We start from the raw sequence: 15,295 nt of genomic DNA, 5'->3' as shown, positions 1-15,295 counted from the left end.
TCACAAACCGACGCAATCTATACTGATCTGTCTGCTGCTTTCGATAAAGTAAATCACGATATTGCTATTGCTAAACTCGAACGCTTAGGATTCTGTGGTTCCCTACTGGACTGGTTTCGAAGTTATTTAACAGGACGAAGGTTATGTGTGCAAACTGGAAATTACTTTTCAAGACAATTCTCTGCTTGTTCAGGTGTGCCCCAGGGAAGCCACTTGGGACCGATAATTTTTGTCATCTATTTTAACGATGTTCTCACTATATTGGACGGCCCAAAACTTGCGTATGCCGACGACCTCAAACTTTTCCACACCATCAATGGCCAAGACGATATCGATCTCTTGCAAAGGCAGTTCAACACGTTCGCTCACTGGTGTGACACCAACTGCTTGCCTCTGAACCTCAGCAAATGTGCTGTCATTTCTTTTTCTCGCAAGCGGAACCCTCTTCACGCAGAGTACACTCTTGGGAACGAAATCATCGCCCGGGTGGACTACATCAACGATCTGGGAGTTATCCTAGACCACCGGCTGGAGTTTAAGACTCATACGAATTACATCGTCGATAAAGCGTCTAGAAGTCTTGGCTTCTTATTTCGCGTAACAAAGGAGTTTAAAGATGTGTACTGCCTAAAAAGTTTGTGTTATGTCCCGAAATAAGGTGACCGTGATATTGGTAGACGGAACATAAATACGGGGTTAAACTGGGAATTACATATATATTAAAACTTTAGTATAAAAACACGTTACAGAGTGTGTCGCGACGGGAAATAAAAGTGAATGTCAAAATCTCTTCTTCTTTCTTTCACTGTGTGCTGTCTCCACTGATGATAACTGTCAGGTGTCACCAGGGAGCCCAGTGCGAAGTAGATCCATAGTAGGACTGTTCATGGCCCCAACATCTCCCCTCTTAATATATCTGGTACGGATCGAACCACTGCGGCGCTCTTCGAACCCGCGAAGATCGGCGTGGCTGTTGCACAGCTGATAGATTTTCTGTTGCCGTCCGGAAACCGGACGAGTTCCTTGTAGTGGTGATTGAGGGCGGAGACAACGACGATGGTACTGATGCTGACAGCGCAGAAGCATCGTTACGAGACGATACTACTTTCTCTTCGGGATGCGACGTTTGCACAGGTGTAGAATGATGGGAAGGTGCACCAGGATTCGAAACATTCGGCGAACCACAAACCATAGATGGTGAATTCGTTTTGGGTGAAGCGGACGGTAGACACAAATTATGCTCCTTCAAAAGTATGTCCAACGGTAGTACATGGTTACTCGAACTCACTGGTACATCTGGTGTGATCGATCGGCTTCTCATTTGGTTCACGTGTGCTCGGCACATTCGGGAATCTTCGATCCAAATATTGTACATGGCTCGGCCAACACGCTCAAGTACAACTCCGTCTGCCCATCTCCAAGTGTTGTTGGAATGAATTTGAACGTACACTGTGTCATGCTGTTTGAAGAATCTCATGTTGCCTTCCGAATGTCTTTCTTCAACGTTTGGCCTCGGCGGTGGTCGAAGTAGCTCTAAACAAGTGCGGATTGGTCGTCCAAAAATTAAATCCGCTGGTGATCTACCGGTAACAGGATTAGGAGTTGTTCGGTACGTTAATAAAAATGTATCTAGAGCTTCTTGGATCGTTCCCTTCCCTTCTCTAATTTTTCGCAAGGAGCGTTTAAAAGTGTCTACAAAACGCTCAACTTGCCCGTTTGATTGTGGGTGATAGGGTGCTGTGGTTAAATGCTCAATAGCGTTTTCTACACAAAAGGTTGCAAATTCGGTACTGGTGAATTGCGAACCGTTATCGCTGACCAGGGTTATTGGCATTCCGAAGCGAGCAAAAATGCCACGTAGAATGCCGATGGTAGCCGCTGATGTGGTGCGACTGGTTTTGTATATTTCCACCCACTTCGAAAAAGAGTCAACGAGCAACAAAAAATAGTCTCCTTCTATAGGCCCCGCATAATCAACATGCACACGCTGCCACGGTTTCTCCGGCTTGGGCCACGGCTGTGGTGGTGAAAGCGGTGGGCTTTTGGCTACCATAGCGCACGGTCTACAGGAGCTAACAAACTTGACGATGTCTGCATCCAAAGATGGCCAATACACAAAACTTCGCGCTATTGCCTTCATGCGCTGGATTCCGGGATGGCCTTTGTGCATCTGTTGAAGGCATTGGTTCCGGAATTTGGACGGTACTGCAATACGCTCAGCGAACATAATACATCCTTGGACGATGGACAAGGAATCTTGGCGGTCGAAGAAACGTTGAACCTCTTGATCGGGAATCACTTTTCGAGACTTCGGCCAACCATTTTGGATGAAACGGAAAACTTCACCAAGGATCGGATCGGTCTGAGTAGCACCTTGAACTGCCTTGAAATTAAGAGGGACTTGTTTAGCGGAGTTGAGTGCTACTGATCCTAAATCCTCTTCTAGGTTGACACTGGCAATAATATAGTCTTCGTCGGGCTTGATGTGGTTGTTAATTAACCGCGACAACACATCGGCATTTCCAAATTTGTCTGTGCTGATATACTCGATTTGGAAATTGTACAGCAGTAGCTGCAACGCCCATCGTTGCAAGCGGTTGGCAGTGTAGGTGGGTATCCCCTTCTTGGATCCGAAGATGCGTAACAGAGGAGCGTGATCTGTTTGAAGGGTGAAACTTCTACCGTACAGCATTTTGTGAAATTTTGTGCAGGCGAAAACAAGCGCTAAACTTTCACGGTCGGGTTGCCCATATGCTTGTTCGGCTGCAGTGAGAGCCCTAGATGCGTGTTGAATGACCTTCACCGAACCGTCCGGAAACTTGTGGCTTATCGTAGCACCGACACCAACCGATGAAGCATCTGCCGAAACAACGATCGGCAAATCCGGGCTGTAGTGTGTCAACAGAAGATCAGATGCCAGAATTGTCTTGAACTGGTCGAACGCTTTTTGACACTCGGTTGACCAGTTGAACTGCTTGTTGCCTTTCAGCAGCTCATCCAGTGGGTAACGCAGTGTTCGCATGGCTGGAACAAAACGGCCATAATAATTGATCGCTCCTAGGAAGGATCGAACACCGGTCACATCTGTAGGAGGCGGAAGGTTGCGGATAACGTCGATTTTTGCTGGATCCGGGCGCAACCCGTGTCTGTCGATCAGGTGCCCCAGATACTTTATCTGCTGCGAACCAAAGGAACACTTTTCGGCTTTGATGGTGAAACCGTACTCTTGAAAACGTTTCAAGGCTGCTGTAAGATTACGGTTGTGCTCCTCCTCGTTTGATCCGCCGATCAAAACGTCGTCCAAGTACCCCAAAGTGTTTTTAAGGCCAGCCAGGATGGTATCGACTAGCTGCTGGAAGGCGCCAGGTGCTGCTTTCACCCCCGGCGATAGTCGATTGTAGCGATATAGCCCCCGATGAGTATTGATGGTTAACAACTCTCGGGAAGATTCATCAACTTCGACTTGCAGGAATGCGTCGGACAAATCCAACTTGCTGAAGATCACACAATTCGAAAGCTTGGCGAATATGTCCTGCGGAAGAGGCAAAGGGTACTGGTTAGCTTGGAGAGCGTTGTTCAGACCTGTAGAGTAATCTCCACAAATTCTGATGGCACCACTGGCTTTGCGGACAACCACGATCGGTGCGGCCCATGCCGAGTACTCGACTGGTGTGATGATGTTGGCGTGCTCCAGTCGATCAAGCTCTTCATCCACTGCACTGTACATCGCGTAAGCAACAGGTCTTTTGGGGCGAAACACAGGTGACTGTCCATCTCTGAGAGTCAACTTAACCTTCGCTTTCGTACACAGCCCAGGAGTGTCCGAGAAAACTTCCGGAAATGCGGCCTTGATGGCACTTCCGACATCACCGGACGATGTGAGTTGATTGCAGAATTGATTCATCGGAATTGACCACAGGTTGAACAGGTTGATGAGGTCAATTCCCATTAGGTGTAATGGTTGCTTCACAATGAAAAACCTGGCACTGCGACACACTCCATTGATTGAAATGTCACAAGTGCATTCAGCCTGAAGTTTGAGAGGCTGTCCAGATGCTGTGGATGCCTTTACTAATGCCGGCGAAGTCATAGGCCTTCCGATTTTCACCCAGGTTTTCTTGGAAATGACGCTTATATCCGACGCCGTATCTAACTGCAGCTTCACTGGAGTTCCCAATAGTTGCACTGTTACATATTTCCTTTCTTGTTTAACACTTTTAACTTGCACTGATTTCGTTGCAGCCGATTGCGGTTTTCTTTTATTTTCACTTGTAGTCTTTTTAGCACTTGCACAATAACCGTCTTTGTGTCCAAACCCACCGCAAACTTTGCACCGATGGTTGCGGTATGTGCAATCTTTCGCATAGTGCATAGCACCACAACACCAGCAAGGAGAAAATGGTCCACTTTTATTGTTTTTGTTTTGGTTTTTGTAACTATTTCTATTCACTTCTCCTTCCGGGTTGTTTTTCTTGTGCTTCTCAGACCACTTGCTAAAAGTTTGTTTACGATGCACCACCCTTGCTGACACTGACGGGGTGGCAATCATCGCGGTGTCGTGCTTGATCGACATCAATTTCTGACACTCGGTAGAGATTTGCTCCAACTTCACTAAACTGTTATCTTCTATGCGGCTTAATAAACGAGTGCGGATTTCCCCGTCACTATCCGACTTCAACCCACACACGAACATTAAACACTTGAATTCGTCTTCGCTTAGTTTCCCCAACTCGAATTCAACACATAGCCGATTTAAGCGACAAGCGTAAGCCTTATAATCTTCCGAAGGCTGCTTTGTCACTTGCAAACACCGGTAACGGCGGCAGATTAGTGACTCCACCGTTCCGAACAAACTCTTTAGTTTGGACACTGTATCGGCAAACTTAATTTCTTTCGGAACAGCTGGCAGGATAAAATTTAAGTAACGCTCATGCTCAGCTGGACCGAGTTTACGTAACAACAACCGCACTTTAGCATCATCATTAAGACGAGCTGCATCTTCCGAAAACAAACTATCATAACGCGAATACCAAGCACCGAACGTTACCCCACTTTCCGGGTCATAGCGGAATTCATTAATATTCGTGCTTAGTGATTCTAATATTTGCTCCGGATTAGGTGCTAACGGAGGACCATGATCCTGAGGCAGGTTTGCAGAATGACGTTCCTGTTGATGCATTATAAACTGTTGCATCTGCTGCAGAATCTGCAGAAGCATCGGATCAGTTTGGTACTGCGGGAATTGTTGTTGTTGCTGCTGCTGATGAAAGTGAGGTTGGGTTCCCGGAACGTGTGATGGAAGCAAGGACGGGCGAATGATCGGATTTCCGTGCTGCTGCTGTTGCACGGGATGCTGCCTGTGTGCATAATCCGAATTACTGCCAACTTGGCCGTTGGCGTTAACGGGAATCGACGGAATTCTCCCTCCGGATGGTGGGGAGCTCATATGATCGTCTTCCATTCTTCGCCTTTTCTTACTTGGACCGGGAATTTTTCGTTCGCTCTCGCGCACAACCGATTAACTCGTCGCCACTGTTATGTCCCGAGATAAGGTGACCGTGATATTGGTAGACGGAACATAAATACGGGGTTAAACTGGGAATTACATATATATTAAAACTTTAGTATAAAAACACGTTACAGAGTGTGTCGCGACGGGAAATAAAAGTGAATGTCAAAATCTCTTCTTCTTTCTTTCACTGTGTGCTGTCTCCACTGATGATAACTGTCAGGTGTCACCAGGGAGCCCAGTGCGAAGTAGATCCATAGTAGGACTGTTCATGGCCCCAACAGTTTGTATTGCAGCATAGTTCGCTCAACGCTTGAATATGCATCTGCAGTTTGGTGCCCATTTTACCAGAACGGAGCTGAACGAATAGAGGCTATCCAGCGGCGTTTCATACGTTATGCCCTGCGACACTTGAACTCGTTAGATCCGTTTCGTTTACCCAGTTACGAAAACCGTTGCCGCCTAATTGATTTAGACACGCTTCAAATTCGTCGTAACGCTGCACGTGCTCTAGTCGTAGCGGATCTCCTTGCGTCGAGGATTGACGCTCCCATGCTGCTGGAGGCCATTCCTCTCAGTGTGCGACCCCGAGGATTAAGGAACCAAAATCTACAGCTCTATGTTCCCATCCGGCTATATAACTACGGAGCCAACAGCGCTCTTATTGGGATTTTGAGAACTTTCAACCGCTTCGCCGAGTACTTCGACTTCGACGCTTCAAGGACTACTTTCCGAAGAAAAATTTTAATGGTTTCGAGAACTTTGTAGATTTAACTAGTTTTTAACTCATTATTTTATTAAGTTATCATTAGGATCAACATGTGGTCCGTTGATGTTTTTACACAAATCTCGAGCCCGACCGTAGATTTGAAATAAAAATTTCTTGCTTATAACTCTGCGCCCAGACGAAAATCTACCGAGTACACTAGCTTTCATTTCAACGACCAATTTAATATTTAAATTTTAATTTTCCCGGAAACTTAAACGGAAAAAAATGTACGAGCGAAAAATACACGACCGCACTCGACCAAGGCTTGCTTAGCTCTCCCAGAGCTCAAGTAGCGCTCCTACGAACTTGAAGGGTATCCAAGTCTATGAGGCGGCAACGATCTTGGCAGACGAAACGGATCGTGCTAATTCAAGTGACGTAGGGCATAGCGCAGGAAGCGCCGCCGGATAGGCTCGATTCGTTCAGCTCCGTTTTGATAGACGGGGCACCAGACAGCTGATGCCTACTCGAGAATGGAACGAACTATACAGCAATAAAGACTTTTAAGGCAGTACACGTCTTTGAAGTCTTTGGTCATGCGAAACAGGAATCCAAGGTTTCTAGAAGCTTTGTCAACAACATAGTTCGTGTGAGTCTTGAACTCCAGCCGTTGATCGAGGATAACTCCTAGATCGTTGATGTGTTCTACTCGGGTGATGGTTTCGCTTCCAAGGATGTACTCCGCGCGAAGAGTGTGCCGCTTACGGGAAAATGATATAACCGAGCATTTTCTGCGGTTCAACGGCAGGCAGTTAATGTCGCACCAGTGAGCAAATACGGAAAATTGCGGCTGTGAAAAGTCGATGTCGTCTTGGTTGTTTATGGCGTGAAAAAGTTTCAGGTCATCAACATAAGCAAGTTTTGTGCCTTCAAGGAGCGAGAGTGCGTCATTGAAGTAGATAACGAAAATTATCGGTCCTAAATGGCTTTCTTGGGGTACTCCTGAGTGGGCAGGGAATTGCCTGGAAAAGGATTTACCAGTTCGAACGGATAGTTTCCATCCCGTTAGATTTGTACCTCCGGAACCAATCCTGTAGACATCCACAGAATCTTAAGCTCTCGAGCTTTGCGATACCAAAATCATGGTTCACCTTGTCGAACGCAGCTGAGAGATCAGTGTAAATGGCGTCAGTTTGGATCTTCCTGGCAAAGCAGTCTTGAACGAAAGATGTGAAGCTCTGTAAGTTGGTAGTTGTGGATCGTTGGAAATGTGAGGCTTGCAAAACGAGAAAACAGGACCCATAACGACCAGTTCAAAGAGTTTGGATATCGCGCATAGAGCCGATATCCCACGGTAGTTGCTAACATCTCTCTTGTCCCCTTTTTTATGGACTGGAAACATATGAGCTTCCTTCCACAGTGAGGTAAAAATTGCGTTGTTCAGCGATGATTGAAAAAAAAAATTGATGGGAGTCAGCAAAAGTGGCATAAAACGCTTCAAAAAAGTTGCTGGTATACCGTCCGGGCCCGTAGAGGTAGAATTTTTCAACTTTGCTGTCGTTTTCAAGATGGCTGCATCTTCAATTAGGAATCCATTCAAAGATGAACCTAGAGGTAAAACATTCCGGACAGCCCTGGCTAGTTGCTCTGAAGAAATGCCCTCGGTGGTAAAAACGCTTGAGAATTTCCCGGCGAACAGCTCACAAATTTTGTGGTCGGAAGCAGCTGTGTTGTTGTCCGGAAACATATGGGACGGTAGCCCTGTTTCTTTCCGCTGATTTTTACGTACTTCCAAAATTTTTTCCGACTGGTCTTGAAGTTTTGCTGGAGCCGATAAAGAAAATTCTGCTGCTTTAATTGGTGCTGCTATCATATGTGAGATGCTTGCCATCATATTTTCAAAAAATGTACCACTGATTTTGAATTATAACTCTTTGAATATATATAAAATTTCGTTCTTTGAAGAAAAATACACTAATCGAATACTTCTCACGCATCGGACGTATTCTCGAGACCCACTATGCAGGATCTTCTATGTTGGGTGAGCCCACTGGCAGCTGAACAAGCGTCACTTTTGTACTGCTGATCAAACAGTTAGTTTTTCGAGTTTTAGCCGGTGGTTTTTGATCTGGAGTGATCATCAAAACTACCCACTTATCTGTTGACTCGATTCGTGATGATCTCACTAGATCAAATACGCTTTTTCAGGGTTTAGATTCCCAAAATGTCTCTACCAGTTTTAGTTTTCGAGTTATCCAGCAGATCCAATCGCCTTCAACACGTTCGTCGCCCAAAAAAAATAAAAAAAAATAAGGGAGCGTGAAAGTAGAGCGAAAGAGCTCCAGATTTACAATGCGTAGCAAAACTGAGCGGCTATCTTGGTCTCAAGATATCGATAGCTAGGGAGGGTGGCACTCAATGTGGTGTAAAGAGAAGTAATGAAAAACAAACGTTGCAAGGTTAAAGTATTTTCTTCGTAAACATAGTTACCATAACAAAAGTGATGTCAACACCTACAGTTTTCTCGACGCATTTGCCTAGGATAAATGAAGCTCCCTGACAACGACGCGTCGCGACGCAGACTTTCAGCTACATTTCCTCTATGAACATACATGAAAGTAATTTTCGACACCTTTTTCAAATTAAATTTTCAGATATCAATGACATGTAATAAAGTACCATTTCTATCTAAAAAAAATCATCTTTTATTTGAAATGCGCCTTAAATTGATAATTTTTTTGTCACTTGAAAAATACCCAACCTAAATTTCAATATTGATATTGATGGTGTCCCTGTTGCGAAATTTTAACCCGTTTTTTCCTATCTCTGTCCAACAAAGTTCAACCGGATCGAAGTTGGATTGATGGAACGGTCGTCCTCACACTCATCCCCATCAAAATATGATGGATCGAATGGAAAATATTGTTCAGCTGAGTGTCGGTTTCAATTTCAAACGGTTTGGGTTTTTTATTCCTTTTTTTTTCAGCTTTGTTTGATATCAGGTGGATTTACTTCCGTGCATTGTTTTTCCCGATTGGGAATGCCATGTCAGTCCAATATGGGTGACGCGTCGTCGTCATCGTCATTGCTTTCGAGCTCACGCGATGCTGACCTTTTGACACAGTTTAATACCGGAGTTGACGATTGTTGTCGTTTTAGTTGGAAATGGAGTAATGGATTTGTTTACGCCACCCTGCTGCCGTAAAACAAGCGGAGACAAACAATTTCGTACGCCAACTTGCCTGTTCGTTGTTACATTGTTGTGGGATTATTAGTAGCATGTGAAGGTAGAGATGGTCTAAAAGTTATTTTTCAGTAACACAAATAAAACCTAATTTCACAAAGCTGTTCATCAGTTTCCACGAAATCAAACAAACCCACTTGCTCGTAAATAATCGCTCAAATTAAAATTCAACATGCATTGGCAGCTGCGTCTACATCAGCAACTTGTTCGGCTCAGATTTCGCAGTTGATTATATTTTTTTCAATTTTATTAGCTGTTCAAAGAGTGCCTCGAAGGAATGTTTTTTTTCTGGTTCTGCTTTCGTTACTTCTCCAGTTCTGCAACAATTTCCTGCAGCAACAAACAAGCACACCCGGCGTGCAGACATGGCATTTGTTTTGAAACACTTTCCAGCAAAGTTGTAAACATTGCAGAAAACAACAACAACATCAACAACAAATTCACCGACAACAACGAAACTGGTCACGCGTGCTTGCAAAAATGCGTGAGTGAGTGAGTCTGTGCCTGTTTCCAAGTTGTTCCATCCAAAGCAAAGACTCCGAAAAACACCTACACGAAGAGTTCCACAACAAACTCGGCCCATATATCAATTTGCGCGCACTTCCCTTCGAGTAATATAAATTATTTAAATTATGTGTCGCCGTCGGCAAACCCGCACAAAGTTTCGCACGAGACTCTCAATTCGAGCCCGCCGAACCTTCACCAGGCCGATAGATCTCTTCTTTCGGAACGAGACCGAGAGGGTGTGAGAATCTCTTTGGAAGATTTATGTGCCAGCCAGGCCAGCCTTAGTGCGAACCTGAAGAGTGCGAACTCTATCCTCCTGAAAGAGTTGAGATAGGACAGCAACAGCAAACAGAAACAACGGCGGCAGAAAAAAAGCTGCGAAACGCATTTCGGTGCAGTGCTACCAGTTTCAATAGCACTTACTATGCCCGGAAAAGAATTTTTTTAGAGACGGCCAGTTTTAGGAACACAGAAAGGGCCACAATTTGGAGCATTTAAATTAAAAGTTTAAAAGGATTTATCTCAAATAATTCGCAGTTGTCAACCAAGCCAAATTTCAACTATATTTCAGGCAAGTAAGCAATCATATTTCTCGAAGAACACTCGAAGATCACTTTACAGGAAGGCTACAATCTTGGGAAAACTAGTCAACCATGCCTTAGGGGCCAAGATCGGGTACATTTACCCTACCTTACCAACAAAAATCCTGTAAATAGTGTTTTTTTTTATCAGGATTAAACACAGTTAACAAGATTGAAAGTGATTTTCATTTTCAAAAATCAAAAAGTATCGGAAATTTATCAAGCATTCAATAATTTTCTACGATTTTACTATGAACTATTAGAAACAAAAATCTACCTTTCCAACGTCATACAATTCAGTATTCTTATAAAAGGTTAGAAAGGTTACCAAATGTTTGGCAACACTTCTCAGACCATTTCCAGCTGCCTACCGCCATCCGGCAAACTCGGATCATCAAAGTTTAAAGGTGAGCTTCTAAGCCTTTCCCAGCACCTTTTCCTGAACTTTTCGAAAGGCTTCTAGAAGAAGGTGCGGGGACCTGATGTTGATGGTAGGTGGCAACATGCAACAAACAGTCAGATCGTAGGCCCCGAAAACAAGGTGCCGATACCAGTTGAAGGTAGTCCTAAATGTGGGATTGTATTTGCCAAAGCCCGGGCTGGAAGTCGTCGTCGTTGCCGGAGGTGGAACCGGAAAAAGCCCCAATAAATTACCGCATAATATTGTGGAACAGCAAAAGCGCGCGAGAGAGGAAAACAGTAATCAAATAAGTGAAGGAAGCACGTCTTAGGTCTCGAATGTAGATGGAAAGGGGCATGAATTTGTCCTCCGGATTCACGGGTTTGTTACTGCGTGGAGCTGCCGCCCTGGCGAATTCACGTGATTAGGAATTGTGCGAAGCGACGCAGGAAATCCTATATCAGGCAGATGATTTAATGCATTCGAGGAGAATTGTGCGTTTTGAATAACTTGCTGTTTGAGCAGGACTAAATCGCACTAATCCATTAGCAGGAACGAGTTTGTCGTCAACATTCAGAGAAATTAATGAAATTGCAATTCAAACTTGATTAATAATCAAATATCCTTAAAAAACCTCTAAGTATTCTAAAATCTACTTACTTTGCTTAATTTCGTTAGAACAAAAATAACAAAAAAGTCAAAGATGAAAAAATGACAAAAAAAAACAAAATATTCACAAATTAAAAAAAGACAAAAACGACAAAGATGAAAAGACAAAATAACATAAATGACAAAAATGACAAAAATTACAAAATTTACAAAATTTACAAAATTCACAAAAATTACAAAAATTACAAAAACTACGAAAATACCAAAAATAACAATAATTACAAAAATTAAAAAAATTACAAAAATTACAAAAATTATAAAAATTAAAAAAATTACAAAAATTCCCAAAATCACAAAAATAACAAAAATGACAAAAATGACAAAAAAAAACAAAAATTACAAAAATTACAAAAAATAAAAAAATTTAAAAGATTACAAAAATTAAAATTACAAAAATTACAAAAATTACAAAAATTACAAAAATTACAAAAATTACAAAAATTACAAAAATTACAAAAATTACAAAAATTACAAAAATTACAAAAATTACAAAATCTACAAAAATTACAAAAATTACAAAAATTACAAAATTTACAAAAAAAAAACAAAAATGACAAAAACTATAAATATTACAAAAATTACAAAAATTACAACAACAAAAATTACAAAATTTACAAAAATTACAAAAATGACATAAATTACATAAATGAAAAAAATTACAAAAATTACAAAAAATACAAATATTACAAAAATGACAAAAATGACAAAAATTACAAAAATGACAAAAATGACAAAAATCACAAAAGTTACAAAAATTACAAATAATGACAAAAATTACAAAAATGACAAAAATGACATAAATTACAAAAATGACAAAAATTTACAAAAATAACAAAAATATCAAAAATTACAAAAATTACAAAAATTACCAATTTAACAAAATTTACAAAAATCACAAAAATTAAAAAATTACAAAAATTTTATAAAATACAAAAATAACAAAAACTACAAAAATAACAAAAATGACAAAAATTTGAAAAATTACAAAAATGACAAAAATAACAAAAATTACGAAAATTAAAAAAATTACAAAAATTACAAAAATTACAAAAAATTACAAAAATTACAAAAATTACAAAAATGACAAAAATTACAAAAATTACAAAAATTACAAAAATTACAAAAATTACAAAAATTACAAAAATTACAAAAATTACAAAAATTACAAAAATTACAAAAATTACAAAAATTACAAAAATTACAAAAATTACAAAAATTACAAAAATTACAAAAATTACAAAAATTACAAAAATTACAAAAATTACAAAAATGACAAAAATTACAAAAATTAAAAAAATGACAAAAATTACAAAAATTACAAAAATTACGATAATTACAAAAATTACAAAAATTACAAAAATTACAAAAATTACAAAAATTACAAAAATTAAAAAATTACAAAAAATACAAAAATTACAAAAATTACAAAAATTACAGAAATTACAAAAATAACAAAAATGACAAAAATTACAAAAATGACAAAAATTACAAAAATGACAAATATTACGAAAATTTCAAAAATGACAAAAGTTACAAAAATGACAAATATTTCAAAAATTACTAAAATTACAAAAATTACTAAAATTTGAAAAAATACAAATATGACAAAAATGACAAAAATTAAAAAATGACAAAAATGACAAAAATGACAAAAATGACAAAAATGACTAAAATGACAAAAATGACAAAAATGACAAAAATGATAAAAATGACAAAAATGACAAAAATGACAAAAATGACAAAAATGACAAAAATGACAAAAATGACAAAAATGACAAAAATGACAAAAATGACAAAAATGACAAAAATGACAAAAATGACAAAAATGACAAAAATGACAAAAATGACAAAAATGACAAAAATGACAAAAATGACAAAAATGACAAAAATGACAAAAATGACAAAAATGACAAAAATGACAAAAATGACAAAAATGACAAAAATGACAAAAATGACAAAAATGACAAAAATGACAAAAATGACAAAAATGACAAAAATGACAAAAATGACAAAAATGACAAAAATGACAAAAATGACAAAAATGACAAAAATGACAAAAATGACAAAAATGACAAAAATGACAAAAATGACAAAAATGACAAAAATGACAAAAATGACAAAAATGACAAAAATGACAAAAATTACAAAAATTACAAAAAATTACAAAAATTACAAAAATTTCAAAAATGACAAAAATTACAAAAATTACAAAAATTACAAAAATTACAAAAATTACAAAAATTACAAAAAATACAAAAAATACAAAAATTACAAAAATTACAAAAATTACAAAAATTATAAAAATTACAAAAATTACAAAAATTACAAAAATTACAAAAATTACAAAAATTAAAAAAATTACAAAAAATACAAAAATTACAAAAATTACAAAAATTACAGAAATTACAAAAATAACAAAAATTACAAAAATTACAAAAATGACAAAAAATACAAAAATGACAAATATTACGAAAATTTCAAAAATGACAAAAGTTACAAAAATGACAAATATTTCAAAAATTACAAAAATTACAAAAATTACTAAAATTTGAAAAAATACAAATATGACAAAAAATACAAAAATTAAAAAAATGACAAAAATGACAAAAATGACAAAAATGACAAAAATGACAAAAATGACAAAAATGACAAAAATGACAAAAATGACAAAAATGACAAAAATGACAAAAATGACAAAAATGACAAAAATGACAAAAATGACAAAAATGACAAAAATGACAAAAATGACAAAAATGACAAAAATAACAAAAATTACAAAAATGACAAAAATGACAAAAATGACAAAAATGACAAAAATGACAAAAATGACAAAAATGACAAAAATGACAAAAATGACAAAAATGACAAAAATGACAAAAATGACAAAAATGACAAAAAGACAAAAATGACAAAAATGACAAAAATGACAAAAATGACAAAAATGACAAAAATGACAAAAATGACAAAAATGACAAAAATGACAAAAATGATAAAAATGACAAAAATGACAAAAATGACAAAAATGACAAAAATGACAAAAATGACAAAAATGACAAAAATGACAAAAAATGACAAAAATGACAAAAATGACAAAAATGACAAAAATGTCAAAAATGACAAAAATGACAAAAATGACAAAAATGACAAAAATGACAAAAATGACAAAAATGACAAAAACGACAAAAACGACAAAAATGACAAAAATGACAAAAATGACAAAAATGACAAAAATGACAAAAATGACAAAAATGACAAAAATGACAAAAAAGACAAAAATGACAAAAATGACGAAAATGACAAAAATAACAAAAATGACAAAAATGACAAAAATGACAAAAATGACAAAAATGACAAAAATGACAAAAATGACAAAAATGACAAAAATGACAAAAATGACAAAAATGACAAAAATGACAAAAATGACAAAAATGACAAAAATGACAAAAATGACAAAAATGACAAAAATGACAAAAATGACATAAATGACAAAAATGACAAAAATGACAAATATGACAAAAATGACAAAAATGACAAAAATGACAAAAATGACAAAAATGACAAAAATGACAAAAATGATAACGTGATGAAGTTTACTAAAAAATTACAAACTGTTGTAAAAATTATAGAAATTCTTTTTCGACCTAATGTTATGATACTTTAAAATGAAACGAGTTTT

At 37.9% G+C, this 15,295-nt stretch overlaps 2 protein-coding genes across 2 annotated transcripts in view; one reads left to right on the top strand and one right to left on the bottom strand.

Moving 5' to 3' along the window:
- The window catches only part of LOC129743620 (probable serine/threonine-protein kinase yakA), a 643,036-nt gene that overhangs the window by 503,789 nt on the left and 123,952 nt on the right, over positions 1-15,295 (top strand). The window lies entirely within an intron of this gene.
- Positions 908-5,461, bottom strand: LOC129737567 (uncharacterized protein K02A2.6-like). Its single transcript, XM_055728727.1, has one exon. It carries the CDS (start codon positions 5,459-5,461, stop codon positions 908-910), a length of 4,554 nt encoding a protein of 1,517 aa, XP_055584702.1.

This window comes from Uranotaenia lowii, chromosome 1, assembly GCF_029784155.1.
Source record: "Uranotaenia lowii strain MFRU-FL chromosome 1, ASM2978415v1, whole genome shotgun sequence".
NCBI lineage: Eukaryota > Metazoa > Arthropoda > Insecta > Diptera > Culicidae > Uranotaenia > Uranotaenia lowii.
Note: the sequence above shows the minus strand (reverse complement) of the source record. Positions and strands in the feature narration are given on the sequence as shown.

Excerpts from the sequence above, each read along its gene's own strand:
- LOC129737567 (XM_055728727.1), bottom strand. The coding sequence starts at position 5,461 with ATGGAAGACGATCATATGAGCTCCCCACCATCCGGAGGGAGAATTCCG.